The sequence below is a fragment of the Neoarius graeffei genome, chromosome 13 (assembly GCF_027579695.1).
Source record: "Neoarius graeffei isolate fNeoGra1 chromosome 13, fNeoGra1.pri, whole genome shotgun sequence".
NCBI classification, from domain to species: domain Eukaryota; kingdom Metazoa; phylum Chordata; class Actinopteri; order Siluriformes; family Ariidae; genus Neoarius; species Neoarius graeffei.
In genome coordinates, this window is record NC_083581.1 from 1,889,752 (window position 1) to 1,915,532 (window position 25,781).

Genomic DNA, 25,781 nt, shown 5'->3' on the forward strand with positions numbered 1-25,781 from the left:
GCTATCGAGAGCAAGTAGCACAGGCTAATGACTAAGAAACTAAGGTTTCCGTCTCCAGACTCTTCTTCCACGCTGCACGCTCGCCACAGTATTTTTCACTCAGACTTAAGGATTCATTTCCGTGTAATTTACTGAGTTACTTTTAAAATCAACATCGACAGCTCCACACAACGGCACACAGCAACCTGGCAGCCTGATGCTAATCCCTTACAAAATCCTTTACTCTGTTGCTTTTTGGTGTCTGTCGAAGTTGTGGTTGAGCTCAAGTCCCAGCTCTCATAGTAACGGTTCGACACTGCTTGTAAATATGAGTGAAGAATATCTAATGAAGGTTTGGGAGCCGTTCAGTGTTCAATGCGTCTTTCTCTTTCCCAGCGAACAAAGAAATGCTTGTGTGCATGTGCAGTAGAAAAGTTTCTCATTGGATATTCGCATCAGCTCCGATGTGTGATGTCATGTTGTCTTGACAACCGTGCAATATCGTAAACCATATTCAATGCTCATTCTCCATTGGGTAGAGTGAAATAATACATGTAGGATAAGCGATATGCTAACAATATTGCATGCTATCAAACCAAATGAATGAAACCCGCTAGAAGGGAATAGAACATGTGTTTTTATTCCATCAAAAAAAGTGTCGTGTATGGATAATAATTTCTGATATTTCACTCCGATGACGTCACTCCCAGTGTTTTCCCGCTGACTAGACGTGCATTGTGAAAATGGTGAACTGGTTCAAAATTAAAATTATTTTGATTAGCTTGTGTATTTTTTGTGGATGTGTCCAAATAATATAAAGAACATTACATGGTGGTGTGAGGATATGAAGTTTATCTTCTTGTGGTGAAAATATTTTCACTTGTTCACTTCGCTCACTCGTGATGTATACACTCACCACTCAGGGATAAACTTCATATCTTCATGAAACCATATAATATCCTATACTTCGAACATCCACAAACACTTCATCAATAGCAAAACGAAAATTGCTCAACAGAATGTTTGACCATGAAAAAGCCCAGAGCTGCCCCGCGCCGACTCAGAACCAGCATCATCTCGCTTGATAACAGAGCAGGCTACGAGCGACACGTAAACACACAATCATCTCACATGTTATCCAGCAGCAGCGACCCCAGGCTTCAGAAATACACACGTCTTTACGCTTTTTTTTTTAAATGTTGTATCTGTGATTTCTCATCTCATTCTCATCTCATTATCTGTAGCCGCTTTATCCTGTTCTACAGGGTCGCAGGCGAGCTGGATCCTATCCCAGCTGACTACGGGCGAAAGGCGGGGTTCACCCTGGACAAGTCGCCAGGTCATCACAGGGCTGACACATAGACACAGACAACCATTCACACTCACATTCACACCTACGCTCAATTTAGAGTCACCAGTTAACCTAACCTGCATGTCTTTGGACTGTGGGGGAAACCGGAGCACCCGGAGGAAACCCACGCGGACACGGGGAGAACATGCAAACTCCGCACAGAAAGGCCCTCGCCGGCCACGGGGCTCGAACCCAGAACCTTCTTGCTGTGAGGCGACAGTGCTAACCACTACACCACCGTGCCGCCCCTCTGTGATTTCTGATTTTAAAAAAATAATAAAAATCACCAATTAATTTCTGATATGAAAACAATGATCAAACGCACACACACATGCAGCGTCAATGTCCTTTTAATAATCAGTTTAATTAAACAAGAATCTCCATGTTGTCATGGTAACCTCAACAATCACACATTAACATGCAGACTCAGCGTGAAATCTCTCCATCTACGCGATCGGCTGTTTGTCCAATCGTTCCATCACTAACAGGAAGCGTGTTGTGATATGGGACATTAATGTTCATTATGATTTATCTCTCGCTCACAGAACATTCTCCTTCTTCAGACGGATTTATTAAAATGAGTCGTTAATGTTCCTGTGTGACTCGCCTGAGTAAAGAGAGTGACAGAGTGAAACACTGTGCAGATGATGAGGAAAGTGTTGATAAAAGTAAAGGGTTTAAATTCAACCTTTTTTCTCCTGGACATTATTAAAGATCGGTTGTTAAAAATGATCAGTCTGGACTGAGATGAAGCACTTTATCGTGATAAGGTTTTTAGCTGTATATATCAGTCAGTTTGTTTACCACAAAATGGTTCAAAACCAAGAAAAAATTTCAATGATGCTTTAACATGTATAAAAGTGAACAAATATATATTTTTAATTTTCCTCCGTTTTAAAATATTTACCAATTCAACTGCTTCTTATGAAACTTTATTTTGTATCAAGAAAAATATACAAGAGTGGGAAAAAGTTAATAAATGTGTAATTAAATATAAATATTTAACAAAGCCCCACCCATAATAAATCACTTTTCTGTGTTTGTGTTTAATAAGCAGAGTGATTGTAATGTGCTTTATCCCCGTGTTCTCACACCCTGCAGGCATATCGATATGTCGGTGAAGTGGATCGCGAGCTGATGATCGGACCGGGATGTCGGTGTGGATCGGATCGGATCGGATCGCCCTGCCCTCCTCAGGACTTTAACTGTTTATCAGGGCACTTTTAGGCCCAAACTGTATTTTATACCGTAAACATCAATCATTTATAAGACTAATTATTATATAAACTCACAAATACGAGTTGTTTAGTTCGTTTCTCAGATGTAAAAGTCTGAAGCAGTAAAAACACTTTACTCTTTTTTAAAACAGTTTAAAAACATATCATCCAGCTGTAAAAGTGTCATTAAACACAATTTTCTCCAGAGTGTGAAGTTGAACACCCTGAGGATGAAGTTAATCCTCCTGAGCTGATGGAGTTTATTTATTTCGAGATTAAAGAGATATTTGTGGGTATTTTTCCACTTTGTGTGTGTTTACACTGTGAAGGAGCCGGCTAGCGCGGCTAAGCTAACCCAGCTAACCCGAGCAACAACTTACATAACCTGTTTTTATTTCTACACGTTTATAAACTCTAAAGCTCAACTTTATTCACTTTTCTGACCGTGTAAATCCCACTTTCTCCTCACAAACCCGAGTGTCCTACACAAACAATAATGCTAATCTGCTTAGCGAACTAGCATGCTAAGCTAACTCCCGATTATTAGCCACGTACAGAAAACTTCGCCTGAGACCAAGGGTGTTTTTAGTTTGTTTGTTCATAATAAAGTCGTGTAAATACACATGAGCGCTCTGTACAGTGTGGAATTAAAGCAGAAACGCATCAATAAACTCATAAAAAGTGACAAATAAAACTCACCAAGAAAAGTTTGAAAACTTCAGAACCGCCATAGTAACTTCAGGAAAAAAACACAGTGACCGTGATGACGTCATCATTTAACTTCTAAAAAGGAGTGAGAGAGTGAGAGAGTGTGAGTGAGTCAGTGAGAGTGAGAGCGTGTGAAAGTGTGAGTGAGTCAGTGAGAGAGTGAAAGTGTGTGTGTGTGAGTGAGTCAGTCAGTGAGTGTGAGAGCGTGTGAAAGTGTGTGTGAGTGAGTGAGTCAGTGAGAGAGTGAAAGTGTGTGTGTGTGAGTGAGTCAGTGAGAGAGTGAAAGTGTGTGTGTGTGAGTGAGTCAGTGAGAGAGTGAAAGTGTGTGTGTGTGAGTGAGTCAGTGAGAGAGTGAAAGTGTGTGTGTGTGAGTGAGTCAGTCAGTGAGTGTGAGAGCGTGTGAAAGTGTGTGTGAGTGAGTGAGTCAGTGAGAGAGTGAAAGTGTGTGTGTGAGAGTCAGTGAGTGAGTCAGTGAGAGAGAGTGTGTGAGTGAGTCAGTGAGAGTGAGAGTGTGTGAGTGAGTCAGTGAGAGAGTGAAAGTGTGTGTGTGTGTGTGTGTGTGTGTGTGTGTGTGTGTGTGTGTGTGTGTGTGTGTGTGAGTCAGTGAGCGAGTGAAAGTGTGTGTGTGTGTGTGTGAGTCAGTCAGTCAGTCAGTCAGTGAGTGAGTCAGTCAGTGAGTGAGTCAGTGAGAGAGAGTGAGTCTGTCTGTCTATCCCTCTACAGTATCTGTCTGCCTACCTATCTGTCTATCTCTCTACAATATCTGTATGTCTGTCTCTCTACAGTATCTGTCTGTCTGTCTGTCTGTCTGTCTCTCTACAGTATCTGTCTGCCTACCTGTCTGCCTGTCTGTCTCTCTATATTATCTGTTTGTCTGTCTGTCTAGCTATCTCACAGTATATGTCTGTCTGCCTGTTTTTCAGCCTATCTGTCTATCTCTCTACAGTATCTGTCCATCTGTCTGTTTATCTCTCTACAGTATCTGTCTGCCTGCTTGTCTGCCTGCCTGTTTTTCTGCCTATCTGTCTATCTCTCTACAGTGTCTGTCTGTCTCTCTACAGTATCTGTCTGCCTGCCTGTTTGTCTGCCTGTCTGTCTGCCTATCTCTCTACAGTATCTGTCTATCTGTCTGTCTCTCTACAGTATCTGTCTGCCTGCTTGTTTTTCTGCCTGTCTATCTCTCTACAGTATCTGTCTGTCTGCCTGCCTGTCTCTCTACAGTATCTGTCTGTCTGTTTGCCTGTCTGTCTAGCTATCTCTCTACAGTATCTGTCTGCCTGCCTGTTTGTCTGCCTGTCTGTCTGCCAATCTGTCTATCTCTTTACAGTATCTGTCTGTCTGTATGTATGTCTATCTATCTTTCTACAGTGTCTGTCTGTCTCTCTGTCTGTCTCTCTACACTATTTGTCTGTCTGTGTAGATCTCTTTGTCTGACCATCATGTCTGTATTTGTCTCAGTCCAGTTGTCTATCATTCACTAATCATTATCTATCTATCTATCTATCTATCTATCTATCTATCTATCTATCTATCTATCTATCTATCTATCTATCTATCTATCTATCTATCTGTCTGTCTGTCTGTCTGTCTGTCTGTCTCTCTAACCATCATCTGTCTGTCTGTTTTATTTGACTATCTGTCTATTAGTCTCTGTCTGTCTGTCTGTGTGAATGTGTCTCTGTGAATGTCTGTGTATCTGTCTGTTACCTTGTTATTTCTGCTTAATTATACTTTCTACTTTATATTTACTTTATTTCTTCATTTAAATAAACTGCATATACAGAAAAGTTTATGAAGGCTGATGGCTTGCTCCAATCACTCTCACTGCACTTGTTCAGCAATGATAAAGGCATCTAATATTTAACAATTATTATATATTTCCTGTACAGCTCTTTTATAGCCCCTTTTTTGGCACTTGATGCACTTGAACCACAATGGAAATAAGTGTTTATACTTTATTGTGCTATTCATGTATTTTAATGTGCACTATACTTGTATTTTGTACATTATTTTACTAAATAAACTCACATCATATCATATCATTGGGCCACTTGGCATGTCTCTGAAAAGCGCGATATAAATAAACAAAAGTCTTGGTCACATACAAAGAAATGCTGTGAAGTAAAGATAACTTGAAAAATAATTATTCTATTTCAAAGAAAAATATGACAGTGTGCAATGAAACAAACTCAATATTTGGCATAAAATAAACAAAATAAAAATCTATAACAAAATGTGTACAGAAAATACGGTCCCTAAGACTTTTGCACAGGACTGTATATTTTAAATCTGTAAAATATTTAGATTTATTTATTTAGTTAGTTATTATTTTCAGTTAGTTTAATACGTATTTGTTTATTTATAACAGTCTGAGATGTGATTGGACAGCTCATGGGGGCGGTGGTCAGGCTCACGCGCGAGTTCATTGGCCGTTTCATGTTTTATTTTTGGCCAGGGGGCCTCTGTACGCGCGCATGCGCAGATCACGTGTCGCGCTGAGCGGACATGCGCGTGCACCGTATGAACTGTGGTGCGCGTGCGCAAATCGCATGTGGCGCAGACGGAGATTGAGCGAGCGCGAGAGAGAGAGAGAGGGGGCGGAGTCAAAGAGCAGCGAGTCACGTAGCTTAACTCGGCTAACAGCGAAGATCAGTCGGTGAGTTTTAATAAATATTAGGATTATTATAGGAGGACTTGAGCCTGTTTTTAATGTAAAGCGCGGTTTACTGATAGAAGGTGTATATTTTGGCGGTAGGATGGTGTAGCGAAATGCTGCCTCAGGTAAAGTTTAGCTTAGCTGTGCTAACTGTGGCCTAGCTGTAGCGTGGCTGCGCGGGAAATCGTGCGCACAGCTGCGCCTTTTCTCCGTTTATTTGTGTTCGTGTCGAGTTGTTGAGGCGCGTTGTTGAGGCGCGTGCCCGCTGTACCCGGGCTGATTACAGTGAGGAAGCTGATAAATGCCGAGCTCGCGGCCTGAGGTCCGCTGAGTGATTTAGCGCGCGCGCTGCTTGAGTGGATACAGGCCGTGCGCGTGAGCAGTGCAGAATTCACTCTCACATTCGCACACTGAAGTGAGCTAGCCCTGAGCTAACCCTGCGCTGAGCTGAGGTGAGCTAACCCTGAGCTGAGGTGAGCTAACCCTGCGCTGAGGTGAACTAACGCTGAGCTGAGGTGAGCTAACCCTGCGCTGAGGTGAGCTAACGCTGAGCTGAGGTGAGCTAACCCTGCGCTGAGCTGAGGTGAGCTAGCCCTGAGCTAACCCTGCGCTGAGCTGAGGTGAGCTAGCCCTGAGCTAACCCTGCGCTGAGCTGAGGTGAGCTAGCCCTGAGCTAACCCTGCGCTGAGCTGAGGTGAGCTAGCCCTGAGCTAACCCTGCGCTGAGCTGAGGTGAGCTAGCCCTGAGCTAGCCCTCCGCTGAAGTGAGCTAGCCCTGCGCTGAGGTGAGGTGAGCTAGCCCTGCGCTGAGGTGAGGTGAGCTAGCCCTGCGCTGAGGTGAGGTGAGCTAGCCCTGCGCTGAGCTGAGGTGAGCTAACCCTGAGCTGAGGTGAGCTAACCCTGCGCTGAGGTGAACTAACGCTGAGCTGAGGTGAGCTAACCCTGCGCTGAGGTGAGCTAACGCTGAGCTGAGGTGAGCTAACCCTGCGCTGAGCTGAGGTGAGCTAGCCCTGAGCTAACCCTGCGCTGAGCTGAGGTGAGCTAGCCCTGAGCTAACCCTGCGCTGAGCTGAGGTGAGCTAGCCCTGAGCTAACCCTGCGCTGAGCTGAGGTGAGCTAGCCCTGAGCTAACCCTGCGCTGAGCTGAGGTGAGCTAGCCCTGAGCTAGCCCTCCGCTGAAGTGAGCTAGCCCTGCGCTGAGGTGAGGTGAGCTAGCCCTGCGCTGAGGTGAGGTGAGCTAGCCCTGCGCTGAGGTGAGGTGAGCTAGCCCTGCGCTGAGGTGAGGTGAGCTAGCCCTGCGCTGAGGTGAGGTGAGCTAGCCCTGCGCTGAGGTGAGGTGAGCTAGCCCTGCGCTGAGGTGAGGTGAGGTAGCCCTGCGCTGAGGTGAGGTGAGGTAACCCTGCGCTGAGGTGAGGTAACCCTGAGGTGAGGTGAGGTAGCGCTGAGGTGAGGTAGCCCTGAGGTGAGGTGAGGTAGCCCTGCGCTGAGGTGAGGTGAGGTAGCCCTGCGCTGAGGTGAGGTGAGGTGGCCCTGCGCTGAGGTGAGGTGGCCCTGCGCTGAGGTGAGGTGAGGTGGCCCTGCGCTGAGGTGAGGTGAGGTGGCCCTGCGCTGAGGTGAGGTGAGGTGGCCCTGCGCTGAGGTGAGGTGAGGTAGCCCTGCGCTGAGGTGAGGTGAGGTAGCCCTGCGCTGAGGTGAGGTGAGGTAGCCCTGCGCTGAGGTGAGGTGAGGTAGCCCTGCGCTGAGGTGAGGTGAGGTAGCCCTGCGCTGAGGTGAGGTGAGGTAGCCCTGCGCTGAGGTGAGGTGAGGTAGCCCTGCGCTGAGGTGAGGTGAGGTAGCCCTGAGGTGGGGTGAGGTGAGGTAGCCCTGAGGTGGGGTGAGGTGAGGTAGCCCTGAGGTGGGGTGAGGTGAGGTAGCCCTGCGCTGGGGTGAGGTGAGGTAGCCCTGCGCTGGGGTGAGGTGAGGTAGCCCTGCGCTGGGGTGAGGTGAGGTAGCCCTGCGCTGGGGTGAGGTGAGGTAGCCCTGCGCTGGGGTGAGGTGAGGTAGCCCTGCGCTGGGGTGAGGTGAGGTAGCCCTGCGCTGGGGTGAGGTGAGGTAGCCCTGCGCTGGGGTGAGGTGAGGTAGCCCTGCGCTGGGGTGAGGTGAGGTAGCCCTGCGCTGGGGTGAGGTGAGGTAGCCCTGCGCTGGGGTGAGGTGAGGTAGCCCTGCGCTGGGGTGAGGTGAGGTAGCCCTGCGCTGGGGTGAGGTGAGGTAGCCCTGCGCTGGGGTGAGGTGAGGTAGCCCTGCGCTGGGGTGAGGTAGCCCTGCGCTGAGGTGAGGTGAGGTAGCCCTGAGGTGGGGTGAGGTGAGGTAGCCCTGAGGTGAGGTGAGGTGAGGTAGCCCTGCGCTGAGGTGAGGTGAGGTAGCCCTGCGCTGAGGTGAGGTGAGGTAGCCCTGCGCTGAGGTGAGGTGAGGTAGCCCTGCGCTGAGGTGAGGTGAGGTAGCCCTGCGCTGAGGTGAGGTGAGGTAGCCCTGCGCTGAGGTGAGGTGAGGTAGCCCTGCGCTGAGGTGAGGTAGCGCTGAGGTGGGGTGAGGTGAGGTAGCCGTGAGGTGAGGTGAGGTAGCCCTGAGGTGGGGTGAGGTGAGGTAGCCCTGAGGTGAGGTAGCCCTGCGCTGAGGTGAGGTGAGGTAGCGCTGAGGTGAGGTAGCGCTGAGGTGAGGTAGCCCTGAGGTGAGGTGAGGTAGCCCTGCGCTGAGGTGAGGTGAGGTAGCCCTGCGCTGAGGTGAGGTGAGGTAGCCCTGCGCTGAGGTGAGGTGAGGTAGCCCTGCGCTGAGGTGAGGTGAGGTAGCCCTGCGCTGAGGTGAGGTGAGGTGAGGTAGCCCTGCGCTGAGGTGAGGTGAGGTAGCCCTGCGCTGAGGTGAGGTAGCCCTGCGCTGAGGTGAGGTAGCCCTGAGGTGAGGTGAGGTAGCCCTGCGCTGAGGTGAGGTAGCCCTGCGCTGAGGTAGCGCTGAGGTGAGGTGAGGTAGCCCTGCGGTGAGGTGAGGTAGCCCTGAGGTGGGGTGAGGTGAGGTAGCCCTGCGGTGAGGTGAGGTAGCCCTGCGGTGAGGTGAGGTAGCCCTGCGGTGAGGTAGCCCTGCGCTGAGGTGAGGTGAGGTAGCCCTGCGCTGAGGTGAGGTAGCCCTGAGGTGGGGTGAGGTGAGGTAGCCCTGAGGTGAGGTAGCCCTGCGCTGAGCTGAGGTGAGGTAGCCCTGAGGTGAGGTGAGGTGAGGTAGCGCTGAGCTGAGGTGAGGTGAGGTGAGGTAGCGCTGAGGTGAGGTAGCCCTGAGGTGAGGTGAGGTAGCCCTGAGGTGAGGTAGCCCTGCGCTGAGGTGAGGTGAGGTAGCCCTGCGCTGAGGTGAGGTGAGGTAGCCCTGCGCTGAGGTGAGGTGAGGTAGCCCTGCGCTGAGGTGAGGTGAGGTAGCCCTGCGCTGAGGTGAGGTAGCCCTGAGCTGGGGTGAGGTAGCCCTGAGCTGGGGTGAGGTAGCCCTGAGCTGAGGTGAGGTAGTACTGAGCTGAGGTGAGGTGAGGTAGTACTGAGGTGAGGTGAGGTAGCGCTGAGGTGAGGTGAGGTAGCGCTGAGGTGAGGTAGCGCTGAGGTGAGGTGAGGTAGCCCTGCGCTGAGGTGAGGTGAGGTAGCCCTGAGGTGGGGTGAGGTGAGGTAGCCCTGAGGTGGGGTGAGGTGAGGTAGCCCTGAGCTGAGGTGAGGTAGCCCTGAGCTGAGGTGAGGTGAGGTAGCACTGAGGTGAGGTGAGGTAGCGCTGAGGTGAGGTAGCGCTGAGGTGAGGTAGCGCTGAGGTGAGGTAGCGCTGAGGTGAGGTAGCGCTGAGGTGAGGTGAGGTAGCGCTGAGGTGAGGTGAGGTAGCGCTGAGGTGAGGTGAGGTAGCGCTGAGGTGAGGTGAGGTAGCGCTGAGGTGAGGTAGCGCTGAGGTGAGGTAGCGCTGAGGTGAGGTAGCCGTGAGGTGAGGTGAGGTAGCCCTGCGGTGAGGTGAGGTAGCCCTGCGCTGAGGTGAGGTAGCCCTGCGCTGAGGTGAGGTAGCCCTGAGGTGAGGTGAGGTAGCCCTGAGCTGAGGTGAGGTGAGGTAGCCGTGAGGTGAGGTAGCCCTGCGCTGAGGTGAGGTAGCCCTGAGGTGAGGTGAGGTAGCCCTGAGGTGAGGTGAGGTGAGGTAGCCCTGCGCTGAGGTGAGGTAGCCCTGCGCTGAGGTGAGGTAGCCCTGCGCTGAGGTGAGGTGAGGTAGCGCTGAGGTGAGGTGAGGTATCGCTGAGGTGAGGTGAGGTAGCCCTGCGCTGAGGTGAGGTGAGGTAGCCCTGCGCTGAGGTGAGGTAGCCCTGCGCTGAGGTGAGGTGAGGTAGCCCTGAGGTGGGGTGAGGTGAGGTAGCCCTGCGGTGGGGTGAGGTGAGGTAGCCCTGCGGTGGGGTGAGGTGAGGTAGCCCTGCGCTGGGGTGAGGTGAGGTAGCCCTGCGCTGAGGTGAGGTGAGGTAGCCCTGCGGTGGGGTGAGGTGAGGTAGCCCTGCGGTGGGGTGAGGTGAGGTAGCCCTGCGCTGAGGTGAGGTGAGGTAGCCCTGCGCTGAGGTGAGGTGAGGTAGCCCTGCGCTGAGGTGAGGTGAGGTAGCCCTGCGCTGAGGTGAGGTGAGGTAGCCCTGCGCTGAGGTGAGGTGAGGTAGCCCTGCGCTGAGGTGAGGTAGCCCTGAGTAATACACCAGGGTTCTGATCTGAGGCTTCACTCTGTGCCTGGTTAAGGGTTTGTTTATACATTTAAATAAACTCGATCAGCTCTCGACACCGACATAAAGACATTAATCTGCTGAATAATAAATTAGTTTCATGTTTACATGTTTGTTTATGGCTTGTGCCAGACTTATGACGCCTCACTGCTCCATAAAGAAAGCTCCTGCGTGATCAGATCTTCACATGACATGTGCTTCCCATGTGTTACCCACACAGGCATGTGTTCCCTGATCCTCATTCACATTTTATTTAAAAAAAACAAACCCAACTTTATGATAAAAGTTGAGACTGTGAGGTGGACAGTTTCAGAGATTTACACACATTACATCCTGACAGCGCAACAGTACCGTGTAGTATTGAGGTAACCATGACCTAAAGGTTTGAGAAGCAGCCTGGGGTCCAAAGGGTCAGTGGTTTGAATCTCGACACTTGCAGGAAAATCCGTGGCTGAAATGCCCTTGAGCGTGTGTGTGTGTGCGTGTGTCAGCCGGCGTGCGCACGCGCACTTGTATGTTGCTCTGGGTAAGAGCTTCTGCTAAATACCTGTAATGCAATGTAAAGTATCTGAGCATTGTTCGTTGTACACCAGCAAGTTTATCCAGTTCTCACATGTCGTTTTTTTTTTTTTTTTTTTAAAGCTCATCAGGTTCAGTGTGTCATTATGACTTGTTTTCTGTTTTAAGTTGTCTTTTTTTTTTTTTTTTAACCATCTTTAGGGATGGATATGAGCAGCAGTGAGTGTTTTGGATGCGGTCGCTCAGGACACTGGGTGAAGAACTGCCCCAATGCGGGGCGTGGCCGTGGGCGGGGCAGAGGTCGAGGGAAAGGTGAGGACGAGCCGTGTCAGGTCACCACCACCTGAACACAATGGCACGGGATACTCGTGGATTTAGTATGTGTGTGTTTATTCTGCAGATCTGTTCTGTTACCGGTGTGGAGAGCAGGGACACATCGCCCGCGACTGTGAACAGACCGAGGACGGTGAGACGATGATGACCACAACGAGTCATCACTGTTTTTTAAAAAAATACACAATTTATTAGCAGTGAAAGTGTAAACATCACAACTAATAATAACTCAGTAGTATTATTAATAATAACTTGTAATAGTAATTTATAACAGTAAGCACTGTTAATCCTACTACTATGATTCTAATAATGCAATTATGCTTTTTTTACTAGTATCAATAAAAGTTGTCACTATTAATAATCTATATAGTCTCAATTAAGTTAACATAAGCCTCTAGTGCTACTTTATTAATAATTGCCATCACTAATACCACTAATAATTCCTGTTAATTCTCTTCTCTTTCTATTACCACTCACGACTTCTAGTATTGCTATAATACAATAATCTTGTTCATTTATTAGTAGTAATCGTAAGTATTTGTAGCATAGTAGCAGCAGTAATAGTAATTAAAGCCGCAAGCGGCCTTGACGGGCCCTCGCGCCAGCGGCCAAGGGGGGCGGGGGCATGCGTCCCCGCGAAATACCTTCCACAGCTTCTTCGGCAAGAGACATTACTCCCACAATGGCGACAAAGCACAGAATTGGACACATGGCAACAATAGGGTCTCGCACTGTACGGTGCTCGGGGCCTAATAATAATAATAATCCTTCAAAAACAAAAGGGTCTCGCACTGTACGGTGCTCGGGCCCTAATAATAATAATAATAACTAGAAACTATACGCCAAGCAGGCACCTTAATGCGAGAGGCAAAAATCACAAAACGTTAGGGGGCGCTATAGAGGCCCTGAGGCCCGCCTGGATCTGGGCTTCTGGTTCTCAGTAGCGGTGGCAGTCTAAGAAAAAGGAGCCAAATTTCGTGCGTTGTCGACCATGGCAAGCGCCCCAATAAGGGTCTTGTAAAGAGTTTGCTTGCCAAGTTTGACAAATCGGAAGCTGCAATATCATTTTTGCCATAACCAGCACCCCCAGGGGCGAAAGTGCACAAAATTTGGCGTATATGTCAGGTGAGCTATGAAGAGTTTGCGTATGAAGTTTGATAACAATTGAGTAAATAGAAGATGAGACATAGATTTTTGAAGAATAAATTTTTTGGTTTCTCCCATGTCAGTAGGTGGCGCTATGCTGTACATGAGCGATTATGAGTTGGAAAAATAAGTGTCTACAACAGCAACGTACTAACACAAGGTAGTGGTGTGAAGGAAAAGCATTATGGAATTATTTACCAAAAACCCGTTTTGGAGCAATTGCGTCGGCCAAAAACAGCGCGCCCCATGGACGAAAATTCCCAAAATGTGGTATACATGACATGGGAGGTAGTAAGAGGGTGGCCGTGAAGTTTGACCAAATTTGAGGAAAGATTGGATTTTTTGCCCAAAAATAGCGCCCCCAGTGGCGAAACATCACAGAAATTGGGTCACATGTCAGAAGCCCAATGAGTGATTTGCGTGTGAAGTATGAGCAGTTTTGAGCAATTAGATTTGTTATGAATTTTTAAGCATGTAAAATTGTGCATCGAAAATTGATTGACGTATAACTTCTGAACGGTTTATCCTACGTGAAACGTATTTAGTAACTTTTGTCAGCCATGTCTGTAGATGATGTGTATCAATTTTGGTGACATTCCCATGAACGTTCTAGGAGGAGTTGCGCCGTCTTCGTGGCCATGCATTTCGCACAAAAGTGAAATTACCTCACTTCCTGTTGGTCGTGGCTAATGCATTGGCATTACATTTTTGTCCGGCTTAGTGAGATACATATGCGTACCAAATGGCATGCCACTACTACAAACTACATGGCAACCAGGCACCTTAATGCGGGAGGCCAAAATCACAACGACTTAGGGGGCGCTATAGAGGCCCTGAGCCCCGGCCAAGTTTGGGCTTTTGGTTCTGAGTAGCGGTGGCAATTCTCGGAACTGGTGCCAAATTTCGTGCGTTTTCGCCCATGGCAAGCGCCCCGAAAATGGCCCAACAGCGGAGAAAAATAAAGAAGAATAATAATAGTGAACTCTTACAAGATCAATAGGGCCTTTGCCCATTCGGGCTCGGGCCCTAATTATTACAAGTAATGTTCGTAATAGTAACAGTAATGAATAATACCAGTGCTGCTGTTATTACTACAACTAATAATTACTAGTACTGTTGCACCGGTACTAATAATGGTTATCAGTACTGTGCTGCCACTGATGATTACTGGTGTGCCTGTACTGTCTCATTGCTATTCCTACTGTTACTCTAACATTACTATAAACTATTACTGTTACCGCTGCTAATAATATTTACTCTTAATGCTATTATACTACAAGTAACTATTACTACTGATAAGAATACTAGTACACTGCTACTAATATTAATACCATTATTACTGCTGCTGATACTAATCATTTCAATAATTACAGTTAAGGTGTACCTATTTAATACAAATAAATGTACAGATTGATGTTTATTATTTTGGGAATTGTGTTGAAGCTCTTCACCCTCACATGGTGTGTGTGTCTCTCTCAGCATGTTATAACTGTCACCGGAGTGGCCATATCTCCCGGGACTGTAAGGAGCCAAAGAAGGAGCGTGAGCAGTGCTGCTATAACTGCGGTAAAGCTGGACACGTGGCCCGAGACTGTGATCATGCCAACGAGCAGAAGTGTTACTCCTGCGGTGGATTCGGACACATCCAGAAACTGTGTGATAAAGTCAAGTGCTACCGGTATGAGTTCACTGCACACACTACTACCACTGAGAGCACTGATCTGAATAAATATAATCACAATTACATCTATATTACAAATATAAATGATTATTAGTAATAGTATTAATAATACTGTTCGTTACTATAACTGCTACACTACTACTACTAATAATAATAATAATAATAGCCGATGGCTCCTACCAGACTCATGACTACTAAAATCTATTACTGTTATCAGCGTACTGTTAACTACAGCTGCTACTGATGATGGATTCCTGTTACTCATACCATCGATTATGCCATCAATAATAAGTTACTGCTCCGCCTATAATACGACTGATAATAACATACACTAACGATTATTCAGAGTCTGAGGCAGATGATTGTTTTAGTATAAATACACAGGGGATTATTTAAAAAATTAAAAATTGTATTTAAAAAAAATCCTTTATATCAAACTTCAGAATCTTTATGTAAATGTAATAACTTTGCGGCGCAGACTCGTGTCACTGATCTACACCGAGTCACATGAAGTACTTTTTTTGTTTTGAAATCGATAAAATAAATCCCAACTCCATCTTCCCTTTTGAATAGTTTAGACCAAACTCTGGAGCATCTTTAGTGCTTTTAGGAACAGAGTTTTCTCTCATCTGTAATTCTTCCTCACTTACGGTGACGGAGCGATCGGACGGCATTTTGCTGAGTCGATACGGTGATTATTGAGAAATAGTCCGAATCTCTTGACCAATCAGAGCACAGGATTTCCTCTAATTACCTCTGTATTTATACTAAAAATTGTTACTTGTACTATACTGTTACTAATTACTGTTGTGGCTAATAGAATTACTGCTAATAAAAACAGTGATTACTACTATATTAATACTGTGAGTAAATTTACTGTTACTAGTATAATACTGCTATTATGTTGATAAAACTAACATTACTGCTACTACACTCAGGAATAAGTTCTATTACTAGGTACTGATAATGATAGCTGTGACAGCTACTATTGAGATACTACAGTTAGTATTGCTTCTAATGTACAAGTAGTAGTAATAATAGCAGCTATTACTATGATACTGCTACTAATTTTATCATTACAGCTGCATGTATATTAGTTGTCCAGCTATTAAGAGCAATCCAGAAGATTGCTGTTCCTCCTGCTGGTGTAGATGACGAGGTGCCTGAGGAGTACGGACTGTATGATATCCCAGCGTGTGATGGTGATGTGAGTGCCGTTGTTGTGCAGGTGCGGTGAGATCGGCCACGTGGCGGTGCAGTGCAGTAAGGCGAGCGAGGTGAACTGCTATAACTGTGGGAAGACGGGTCACCTGGCGCGGGAGTGTACCATCGAGGCCTCGGCGTAAACGCCTCCTCCCCTCTTCATCAGACCCTCCTTTTTCACGTTGATGGTTATATTATTTTCTGGGAATCCTCTTCATTGGCTAAAGGTGGGCAGACAGAGGCTTGTCCTGGGCCCGTGAGCTGCTCGACATGTTTAAAGAAAAAAAAAATTAAGAAAGAAGGGGTTTAAAATCTCTCTGCATTCAGTATCAGATGTGTTTAGTTACGGTAGAGGTGTTGTGTAATAATGCTTTGTTTAAGAAAAAAAAGAAGAAAAAAAACCCTTTAACCGCGCTCTCCGGCGTGATGACCAGCACGTGGAGCGGAGCGCGGTGTGTTAACGTGGGACCTCACGGCACTCGCTCGAGTCACGTGAGCCTCCGAGAGACGGCGGATGGGAAAGCCTCGACTTCTGCTTACAGATTTTTTGTTTAGAATAAAATCAGCAGGAAATGATGAGTTTGCTTAGAGTGTGATGGCGATAAAGTTCACAAACACAGGACTCCATCTTAATCCACAAAAACACACACACACAGAGTTTGGGCGCTACCCTGTGAGGAAATGTTCTATTAATAATACTGATAACAGAGTTCTGAAATATGGAGAAATCCTCTCTTTTACTTTATTTTGAATTCTGAGGTTTTTTTTTTTTTTTTTTTGGTACATTACTCATAAATGCCTCAAGATTCCAAAAACATAATTTCGTCATTTCTATCTTAAATTATCAAGACCAATAAGCTTGTGGATTTATCACTAATTTGCAAAAGAAGAATGTTTTCACAGAAATCAAATATTATTTTTGTACAATATCACTTGGACTACTGTAAAAAAAAAAATCATTTTGCTTGTACTCTGTTTTTAAGTCAGAAGGAAAAGATGCAACTGAAGTCCTATAAACATAGAAAATGTAATTTTAAACTATCAATAAAGCTGGAGGAGGATCGGGATGGCACTGACCATGTTCCGCTTATTTATTTTTACACCGACACTTCTGTGAATGACAACAGGACCATTTGTCTGATTTAACAAAAAGTTATTTTATAAATAATCAAACGATCACAGAACAAGTTGATTTTTCTTGCTGATTGTGTAAAAAGAAGCATGTAAAACAATATTAAAAATAAACTTAAAAAAATCAATTTGAAGTTAGCATTTAAAATATGAAATCAGTTTTGAATAAAACTGCAGAATGTCATTTCTACATGAGTAAAACTAGACAAAAAACAGCTTCATTGAAATCAAACTAATAATTATAACTTAATTTACAAAACGAGATGCAATTATAAGCAGAGTTAACATTATATTGGCAGAATTGTTTTTTAAGGTGTTTAGAATCAGGAACAAGCATTATTTTACAAATTCTCCGATTTATGGCAAAGCCTGAGGCTTATTCAGTATTATACTGAAAAAAAACCCCAACCCTTAAATTTCAGTTCAGGAGAAACATCATCTGAAAGCATGCGTCTGTGTAAAAATGAATATTCAGAAAATTTCGTGGTGCACATCAGGTATATGACCTTCAAACGTGAGCAGAACTGAAACGGCTGATTCACATTTCTTGAATCTTGATATTGTGGCGTTTGTGGAGCGTGTCGATGATCTGTGGAAGGATGTCCATGTCAAGCAGCGGCGTCTCCAGATCCTCGCTCCACTGCGCCGAGTACTTCACCTTGGCTGTGTGTTTGGGTTTGAGCGAGGGCAGGGATTCGACCCGGAGGCTGGCGTGCTTCTCGCTGATGCCCAGACTAAACGACAGCCCTTTGGACAGGCGGAGACTCCACAGTAACAAGCCCAGGATTCCACACAGCAGGAACCCTAGCACCAGGTTATAACCTGCACTGGAGCACCGGCTCCTCACGCAGGACGAGAACATGGTCTCGCTGAGACTGATGATGGCTCTGTGTGCCTGAGACGCCGGAGTGGCACACCTAGGATGCACTGTAGTCACGTTTCGGTTCTTCAGGAGCCAGACTCTCAGGTACTGAATGTTGCAGCCACAGTGGAAGGGATTCCCTGACAGATCCACCACACGAAGCTCTAGAAGCCTGTCGAAGAATCCCGGAAGAACCGTGACCAGGTGGTTGTGCTGTAGATAAAGCTCAGTGGTGTTGGGTGGGAGATCAGGAATACGGTTCAGATCTCGAGAACTGCAGTTTACACTCAGGCCTGATGATGGCGACCCTGAGCAGCTGCAGGACGATGTGACGTTTCTCACAAGAAGGATCATCACAGCTACAAGAGCAGAGATCATCCTGAGTGTGGGACTGAGGGGAGAAGAGCTGTGTGTGATCTCACACTGAAGCTGATTACTTTCTTAGAACAAGAGTTTTATTCCTCTGACATCACAGCAATTACAGTTTTTATTAAAGAACATCATACTGTTTTCCGTTTCTAGTTGCATTTAATGTTCGTTAGTTCCTGTTGTCACTTACATTATAGCAGCTATAAACAGTTGTTCCCTCACGAGTATCTCTTTATTCTTTCTCTTCACATTAATCAGATAAAAAAAAATCGTAGCTTGTTCCATCGTGTTACTGAGAAGCCACAAAGAAGCGCAGACTCCTCTGTTCTGAAAATGTCAGAAAACACTTGGAAAATTTCCAGCTTCGCTTCTGACTGTTCCACAGCGCTGACACTGGAGACTCCTTCCAGAAATGTTACAGAAAACAACAATTTCTTTAATCAATTTATCAATGCGAATGAGCCATTACTATAGAAACGGTAATGTATTATAAGGAGCACATTAATATAAACAACCTTTCACACTCACTTCTCTTCACTAGAACTCTAAGACTTTATTGACATCATCTGTGGGGGAAGCTATGGCCTAAAGGTGAGAGAAGCAGCTTTGGGACTAAAAGGTCACCAGTTCGATTCCCTTGATCAGCAGGAATAGCTGAAGTGTCCTTGAGCAAGGCACCGAACCCCCACCTGCTCCGCAGGCTGCTCTGGTGTATGTTGTACGTCGCTCTAGATAAGAGCGTCTGCTAAACACCTGGAATGTAATCTGGTCAAAGGGGTCTGTGAAGTAAAATCCCATCAGTCCACACGCTGAACTGTATCAGTGTCTCCAAAGGTTTGGGCCAAATTGTAGGACTCCTCCAGGTGGGAAATTAAGCTTCAGTTTAATTTATTTTCTATCCTTAATTATTTAAAATTTTAGAGATAGAAATAAAATTACAGCTCTTACAAATATGCTCATACTAAAAAAAAAAAATTGGGGAATTCTGCGTTTCAAAACTCTCCATCTCTGAACAGGAGACTATGGGCAATTATGTGCAAGAAGCTCTACAACGGAAGGAAAAAGAAACCAGCAGATGCAGGTGACATGGAGGGATGGATGTACATCTGTCCCTCCACGTCACCTGCATCTGCTGGTTTCTTTTTCCTTGAGAAGAAAGGAGGGGGCCTTAACCCATGCACTGACTATCAAGGACTCAACCAGATCGCAGTGAAATACCCGTATCCCCTGCCTTTGGTTCCCTCAGCCTTTGAACAACTCAGATCAGTAAAAGTGTTTACCAAGCTCGACCTATGCAGTGCTTACAAACTGGTGTACATCCGTAAGGGTGATGAGTGAAAGACAGCTTTTAGCACCACCTCTGGTCAATATGAGTATTGCGTAATGCCATACGGGTTATCCTACATAGACGAGATCTTGAACCTACCCAAGAAAGCCATGTGCACCATGTAAAAAACATCATGTTTAACTCCTTGAGAACCACTCCTTTATCAAAGCACCCATCCTTTATCCGTAACCACTTGTCCTGTTCAGGGTCGCAGGCAAGCTGGATCCTATCCCAGCTGACTATGGGTGAGAGGCGGGGTTACACCCTGGACAAGTCGCCAGGTCATCGCAGGACTGACACAGAGAGACAAACAACCATTCACACTCACACCTACGGTCAATTTAGAGCCACTAATTATCCTAACCTGCATGTCTTTGGACTGTGGGGGAAACCCACACAGACAGGGGGAGGCCCCCGTCAGCCACTGGGCTCGAACCCAGGACCTTCTTGCTGTGAGGCGACAGTGATAACCACTACACCACCATGCTGCCACTTTGTCAAAGCAGAGAAATGCAAATTTAATGTCTTCCAGATAGCATTCCTGGGATAACTGAGGGAGTGACCATGGATGAGAACAAGGTCCCCCCCCCCCCCCCCCCCCCAAATATAACCCAGGTGACAGGGTGTGGCTATCAACCAAAGACATCAGGAACCCACAAGCTTGTAAAAACACTTGGCGCCAAATACATCTAGCCTGGGCCCGCCCATCCTAAGCGTGACGCAACACGAGGGCCTGTTGCGAGCTTAGTCTGGCCAGGCAAGCTATCTACAGCTCTTCCAAGCTCCCAAAAAATCGGGAACCAATCAACTTTGAGCATCTCCAACGGCCCTGGGTAGAGGCGTGTTCAAGGCACTGACGTAGTAGAACTGCGACCGGAAGCCATAGATTGTTTACAGAATCAATGCCGGAAGCGCTTCATTCACGCTTCCGCATCTATTACGCATAGATGCTGTATTGAAAGCATTCAACGGGAAGTTCTCATTGAAAACGGAGCAAAGAGCAGCCCTAGAGGTATTTATTGAAAGGAAGGACGTTTTCGCCTTGCTCTCGACCGGCTTCGGTAAGAGTTTAATCTATCAGTTAGCCCCGTCACGTTGCATACGTCAGAGGAAAGAGTGATGTGATTGGTTTAAGCTTTGTCACAGCCTTTTCTGGCTTCGACCAGTAGCAAACTGAGGCATTTCAGGGAGGCGGGTCAACCACGGGCTCTGGGAAACGGTTGGGCTTAATATCTTGGCCAGACCAATAGCTCGTAGAGCTTTGTCGCGTTAGCCAGACTAAAATACATCAGCCCCTTTAAGATTCTGCAACACATCAACAACGTTACCTACTAGCTGGACCTTCCCTGACACAATAGACTACACCAGTGTTCCATATATCATGCCTGAAATGTGCCATTCCAGGTCCCTTAGCTACCGATGTTCCCTCCACTTCAACTCCTGCACCCCTCACCCTTGATGGTAAACCTGCTTACATTGTTCACAACATCCTCAACTCTTGCCACAAAGGAGGCAACCTAGAATACCTGGTCGAGTGGGAGGACTACAGCCCCGAGGAGCACTTCTGGATCCTGGCCAAAGATATCTTAGGCCAACTCCTTTGCCAAGAATTCTAGGCCAAGCACCCTGATAAACCAGGCCTTCGCTCCTGGGGCTGCCCAAGAAAAAGTACTGCTCCCAGAGTGAGCTCCTCGGAGGGGATTTCTGTTACTTCTGCACCTGATTACACTCATGACTCTACTTCCCAGCATTCACAATGGCCTTCACATACGGTTGCTACAGACTCCAACAACTATCCTGCATCTCACTGCTCAGTTTCCAGAGTTCTAATCACGAACACCTGAACTCAAGCACTGTTCAGTCACACAGCCACAATATTTAAGGACATTCACAAAGAATACCCTCAGTCCCTTGTGCCTGGCATTACTGAGCCTTTTGTTATTGCTGTTCTGATTCTGGTTTTGACTTTGTACTTTAGATTTTGCTCTTTTGCCTCTAATTATCTGTTTGTGTCTCGCCTGACCATTGCCTGTTTTTTGATTCTGCTTTCTGCCTCACGATTAGGATTTTTCTGCCAGTTTGCCTGAATAAACTCTCCTTCAGTTCTTACATCTGTCTGTCACCTGCATTCCTGACACCCGCTGAATATTTTACTGAAAACGGTCTTATGCTGGAGGTAAATTTAATGAAATATCATCTTGGATTAGACTTTAACTTCACAACTAACATTATTATAATAATATTATTTCAGTTTCAGAATTGAAAGAAAAATTGTTTTCAGTATTTAAGTACAGTATTACTGCTAAATTCACTGATGACAAACTCATAACTCATTAAAATCATAAAGATATGATTCTGACTTTAAAATAATTTCCTTCAGACTCAAATCAAAATGAAATAAAAACAAACAAAGCAAAAAATAGTGACATGAAAACGTACCTTTCAGAGTTCATGCAGGAAAAATCAGATATTTCTGTCTCGCTTCATCTTCTTCAGAGTGACGAATCGGATCATAAACCACGTAGAAACACTTGGCAAAGCTGCAGTGAAGCGAGACGCCATCACGCACTGATAATTACGTCTCCTTCTGAAAACTTGCCCATGCTGACTTTCCTTTCAGGGGAACTTAAAACAAACGTTCCAGTCGTTTATTTAAATAAAATTAAATCAGCTTCAAAACAAAAAAAAAATCACAAGCAATAAAAATATTTCAACTGTTTCAGATCTGTTTTACGACGCTACTTGCACCATCTATAAATTGTAAGTTTGTTAGCTTGTTATCAAGTTACCCAGTTAGCATGCTAGCTAATTAGCAACTCAGTAAAAACATACTTTTAACTAACTTTATTTTCAAAGTCCAGCACAAGCGCAGTCTGATTATTTAAATCACGCATCCCAGTAAAACCCGTACTCCTCTCTCGGCTGTGCTGCAAGCGTTCATTCGGGTGATGTTCAGGTGTTGTTTCTGCGTGTCGCGCTCAGGGGACGTGGACGAGTGAGGGTTATAATAATCACGTGCAGAACAGTGTCTCTGTGAGCCGCTGATAAGTTTATCTCCAACACCAGAGTTCACATTTCAGCAGGGAACGTTTTAGTTGTAAGGAAAAAAAAAGCAATAGGTGAAGAACAGTGTTCATAGAGCGTCATAAGACCTACATAAGTGCTGTGATGACATAAAGCTACAGAAATATTTATAAAGGATTTTTCCATCGGGGGTAAAAGATGTCAAGTTGACACACAGTCAGGTGAGATGTATATGATGTAAGATTGTGTTATAACACTATGTATTCATTCACTTACATTATAAACACTCTATAACATATCCTGCTAATAAGACCTTTATTAATACTTACGGAGCATCGATGACACTTGAGTTGTGCACAGTAGGCTATACGTCACAAAACCAGGCCCGGCGCCATGGGGGGGCGAAAGGGGGCGTCGCCCCCTCGTGGCTACAGCCCCGCCCCCTCAACGGAGACTCAGATCACTTAATTGTTTTCTTATGAAAATATAATGTATCATAGACGTATTAATAATTTGCATTTTCAAATACGAAATATTAAGTGGTTGCACATTGCACAAAAATACATTTCACATAAATCACTACTAAAACTGGCACGGTAGAACAAATCTGATTGGTTGTTATGATTCTTACGTTGCAATCGTAGAATTCAACTGTATTAAGGTAGGATTATTTCAAAAAGCCTGAATTTAATATTGTTTTAGACATATGTATCAATCCTAACTACTGGGGACTAGTTATTGTGTGTGTGTGTGTGTGTGTGTGTGTGTGTGTGTGTGAAATGCTGACACAGCCGCGCACACACAGACCTGTGATAAGGACAGGGGGCGGGGTCGTGCGGGCGGGCGGGGGTTTTACATGTACACTTACAAGTGCACTGTCTCTGCAATATCCTGTAATATGCAGTCAGTTTGCGGGATTAGTCTTTCCCCCACAGAATTAAACCAATTCAATCACAATATTGTGAATCCATTTTCTTTCTCTGTAGGCTAAGTTTATCTCCGTTTATGTTGGTGTATGTGTTCATATATGGTCCGCTTTGTGCGCAAACAGCGTAAAAATATGTGTCGTTGACGTCACCCCCCATGCAGCGGGGGTGAAAATTCATCACTTCAGAGTGTTTAGTCCCTACACGCCTAAACTGGGATCGCGGATTAAGTGGTTAGCGTTGACTCGGTGCGAGTCAGGAAGGCTATTACTGGTGCAGCCGCGGGGTCTGTTGAGTTTTTTAAATTATGATTTTGGCCGCCGAGCCAAGTACCTTAGACTTGCATTGGCGTTTTGTTTTCATGCCGCGGAGCTGTTTGTATGTATTTTAAATGTAAAGGACTTGCCTGTAGGTTTGTGTGTGTTGTTTTATGTTTGGCATCTTTCCGGTTGTACCGCGTGTCTGTGAGAAAATCGGAGTGGAGGGGTAACAGGTGGGCACGGGGGCTGATAAAGCGCAACTGCCCTGGTAATATGCCACATGATTTTCCTGGACTAAAGCAACCTTCGGGGCCGTGGTGGTTTTGTGGTTGGCGCACAGGCGCAGTTAATTGTTTGAAACACGTTGTCAGACCGCCATCACTACTACACACTATATGAAAAAATATTTGCCCCCTTGCAATTTCTAATTGCCCCCTTAGTAAACTGTTCCTGGCGCCGGGCCTGCACAAAACTTTCAATAAAGGGAAAAAGCAATGCAATGATGCTTTAATGATGACACGACAGCTTATGACAATATTATTTAAATATTTAAATATATTCAGTAATATAATTTAAAATATTTATTTTTTGTAGCCTTTCATTGTAAATGTGTGTCGCAAACATTATCAGATCTCTCTTAGCTCAGGTCAGTTTTAAAAAAACAACGCCCTCAAACATGCTGCATTCTGATTGGACGTCAGGGTTTTAACAAAAACATTTTGTTACACATTTTAAAAAAAAATCTTTTTGAAAGCTCAGTTCTCTTTGGATCAGTTTAACAGCGTTTTTTTGTTCCCTTCCCTCCCAAGCCTGGGGGTGGGGTGGGGTGGGGTGTGTGTGGGGGGGCTGTTGTGCCCCCTGGTGGTCAGAGTGTGTAAGTGCACGTCAGTGTGATGGCGCCGAATGAAAGTTGAAGGGTGACAAACACACAATAAGAAGAAACTGGTGTTTGACCTCAGTTCTAGTGATGCTGGGTTTCTAATGATTACTGGTTTGATCTAAAATTTTCAGTGAAATACATGTGTGTTATTTCCCAGCTGGGAGGTCCGTATGGTGAAATACCGTGACCAAGGTCTTGAAAGTACTGAGCGAGGTCCTCTGGGCCGAGGTCAGTATTCAAGGCCGAGGTCACGGTATTTCACCATACGGACCGACCTTAAGCTGGTAAATAATATATATTTTTTCTTTACCAAATTCTAACAGAAAACGAGAGCGCCCGAAAGGGAAAACCGAGCCGAGCCGCCATTTTGAATCCTCGTTCACAGCTGTAATGCAAATGGCTTCCTCCTCGGTATACAAGTGCACTTCCATGGCAGGAAAAAAACTACATTTTGCCGCCTATGTAGTCCCCTATTTATACAAATAGGAGTCATTCAGGATTCAGCCATGTTTTTGCTCGGCGTTAGCAAATTACTGGTTTTTATCTTTCTCCTGAAATGTTTTCTTTTATTTCTTCTTCCTCAGGGCAGTAAAACTCGCTTTCGCTGTGAACACTGTCGTTATCGCTATCCATGCTGTAAAATTAATGCTGTTCTCCTGAGAAATGCTGGCAAAAATTTATAAGATTTTTGATAATCTTATAAATAAATCTTATAAAAAAAAGATAAATGTTGACAAAAAATGCTATCATGTTGTTTGTTGTTGTGAACGAGCAAGTCGCCAGAGGTCCGTAACCGGGGTCCATAACTGGGGTCCGTACCCTAGGATACGGACCCGCTTGCCAGCCAATCAGAGTGCAGGATTTGGATCGCGAAAAAAATAAAATCAATTATTTTGCAATTCACTCAAAGAAGGAGAGAAAGACCTGTACAGACTAGCTAGGCAGAGAAACAGGGAAGCGAGGGATGTACAGCAGGTAAGAGTGATGAAAGATGTGAATGGAAATGTGCTGATAAACAAAGAGAGTGTATTAAGAAGGTGGAAAGAGTACTCTGAGGATTTATTAAATGAGGAGAATCCAAGAGAGAAAAGGTCAGATTCGTTGGGGACAGCAAATCAGGAAGCAGAGTTGGTTAGTAAGGATGAGGTGAGGGCAGCCATGAAAAGAATGAAGACTGGGAAAGCAGTCGGACCAGATGGTATCCCGATTGAGGCTTGGAGATGTTTGGGTGAGACGGCTGTGGAGTTCCTAACGAGATTGTTTTAAAAGATCCTAGAGAATGAGAAAATGCCACATGAATGGAGAAAGAGTGTGCTCGTCCCAATATACAAGAATAAGGGAGATGTACAGAGCTGCAGTAATTACAGAGGAATAAAATTGATGATCCACACCATGAAGCTATGGGAAAGGGTATTGGAGGTGAGATTGAGAAGCGAGGTAGCAATCTGTGAACAGCAGTACGGGTTTATGACA

The 25,781-nt window shown here is 45.6% G+C and overlaps 3 protein-coding genes across 7 annotated transcripts in view; 1 reads left to right on the top strand and 2 right to left on the bottom strand.

Moving 5' to 3' along the window:
• raf1a (Raf-1 proto-oncogene, serine/threonine kinase a) overlaps positions 1–3,703 on the bottom strand; it is a 35,804-nt gene extending 32,101 nt beyond the window's left edge. The window contains exon 1 of one of the 2 annotated variants that reach the window (XM_060937087.1): positions 3,247–3,703. The gene's annotated coding sequence lies outside the window, so the exon portion shown is untranslated. The remainder of the gene's footprint in view (positions 1–3,246) is intronic. The other variant, XM_060937086.1, reaches the window with a different exon arrangement.
• Positions 3,704–5,802: 2,099 nt separating this feature from the next.
• On the top strand, positions 5,803–16,601 carry cnbpa (CCHC-type zinc finger, nucleic acid binding protein a). Its single transcript, XM_060937111.1, has 5 exons — positions 5,803–5,911; positions 11,368–11,478; positions 11,567–11,632; positions 14,125–14,323; positions 15,555–16,601. Exons 2-5 carry the CDS (start codon positions 11,370–11,372, stop codon positions 15,670–15,672), a joined length of 492 nt encoding a protein of 163 aa, XP_060793094.1. The 5' UTR covers positions 5,803–5,911; positions 11,368–11,369; the 3' UTR covers positions 15,673–16,601.
• Positions 16,602–16,928: 327 nt separating this feature from the next.
• gp9 (glycoprotein IX platelet) lies at positions 16,929–22,592 on the bottom strand. Of its 4 annotated transcripts, none has more exons than XM_060937106.1 (4): positions 22,572–22,592; positions 21,658–21,843; positions 18,082–18,294; positions 16,929–17,913 (listed from the first exon to the last, which is right to left on the bottom strand). In XM_060937106.1, exons 3-4 carry the CDS (start codon positions 18,174–18,176, stop codon positions 17,199–17,201), a joined length of 810 nt encoding a protein of 269 aa, XP_060793089.1. In that variant the 5' UTR covers positions 18,177–18,294; positions 21,658–21,843; positions 22,572–22,592; the 3' UTR covers positions 16,929–17,198. The 4 variants fall into 4 exon arrangements, with proteins under 4 accessions (XP_060793089.1, XP_060793088.1, XP_060793087.1 ...); XM_060937105.1 differs by lacking the exon at positions 22,572–22,592 and adding an exon at positions 22,062–22,520; XM_060937104.1 differs by lacking the exon at positions 22,572–22,592 and adding an exon at positions 22,051–22,520.
• Between the last annotated feature and the right edge of the window lie 3,189 nt (positions 22,593–25,781).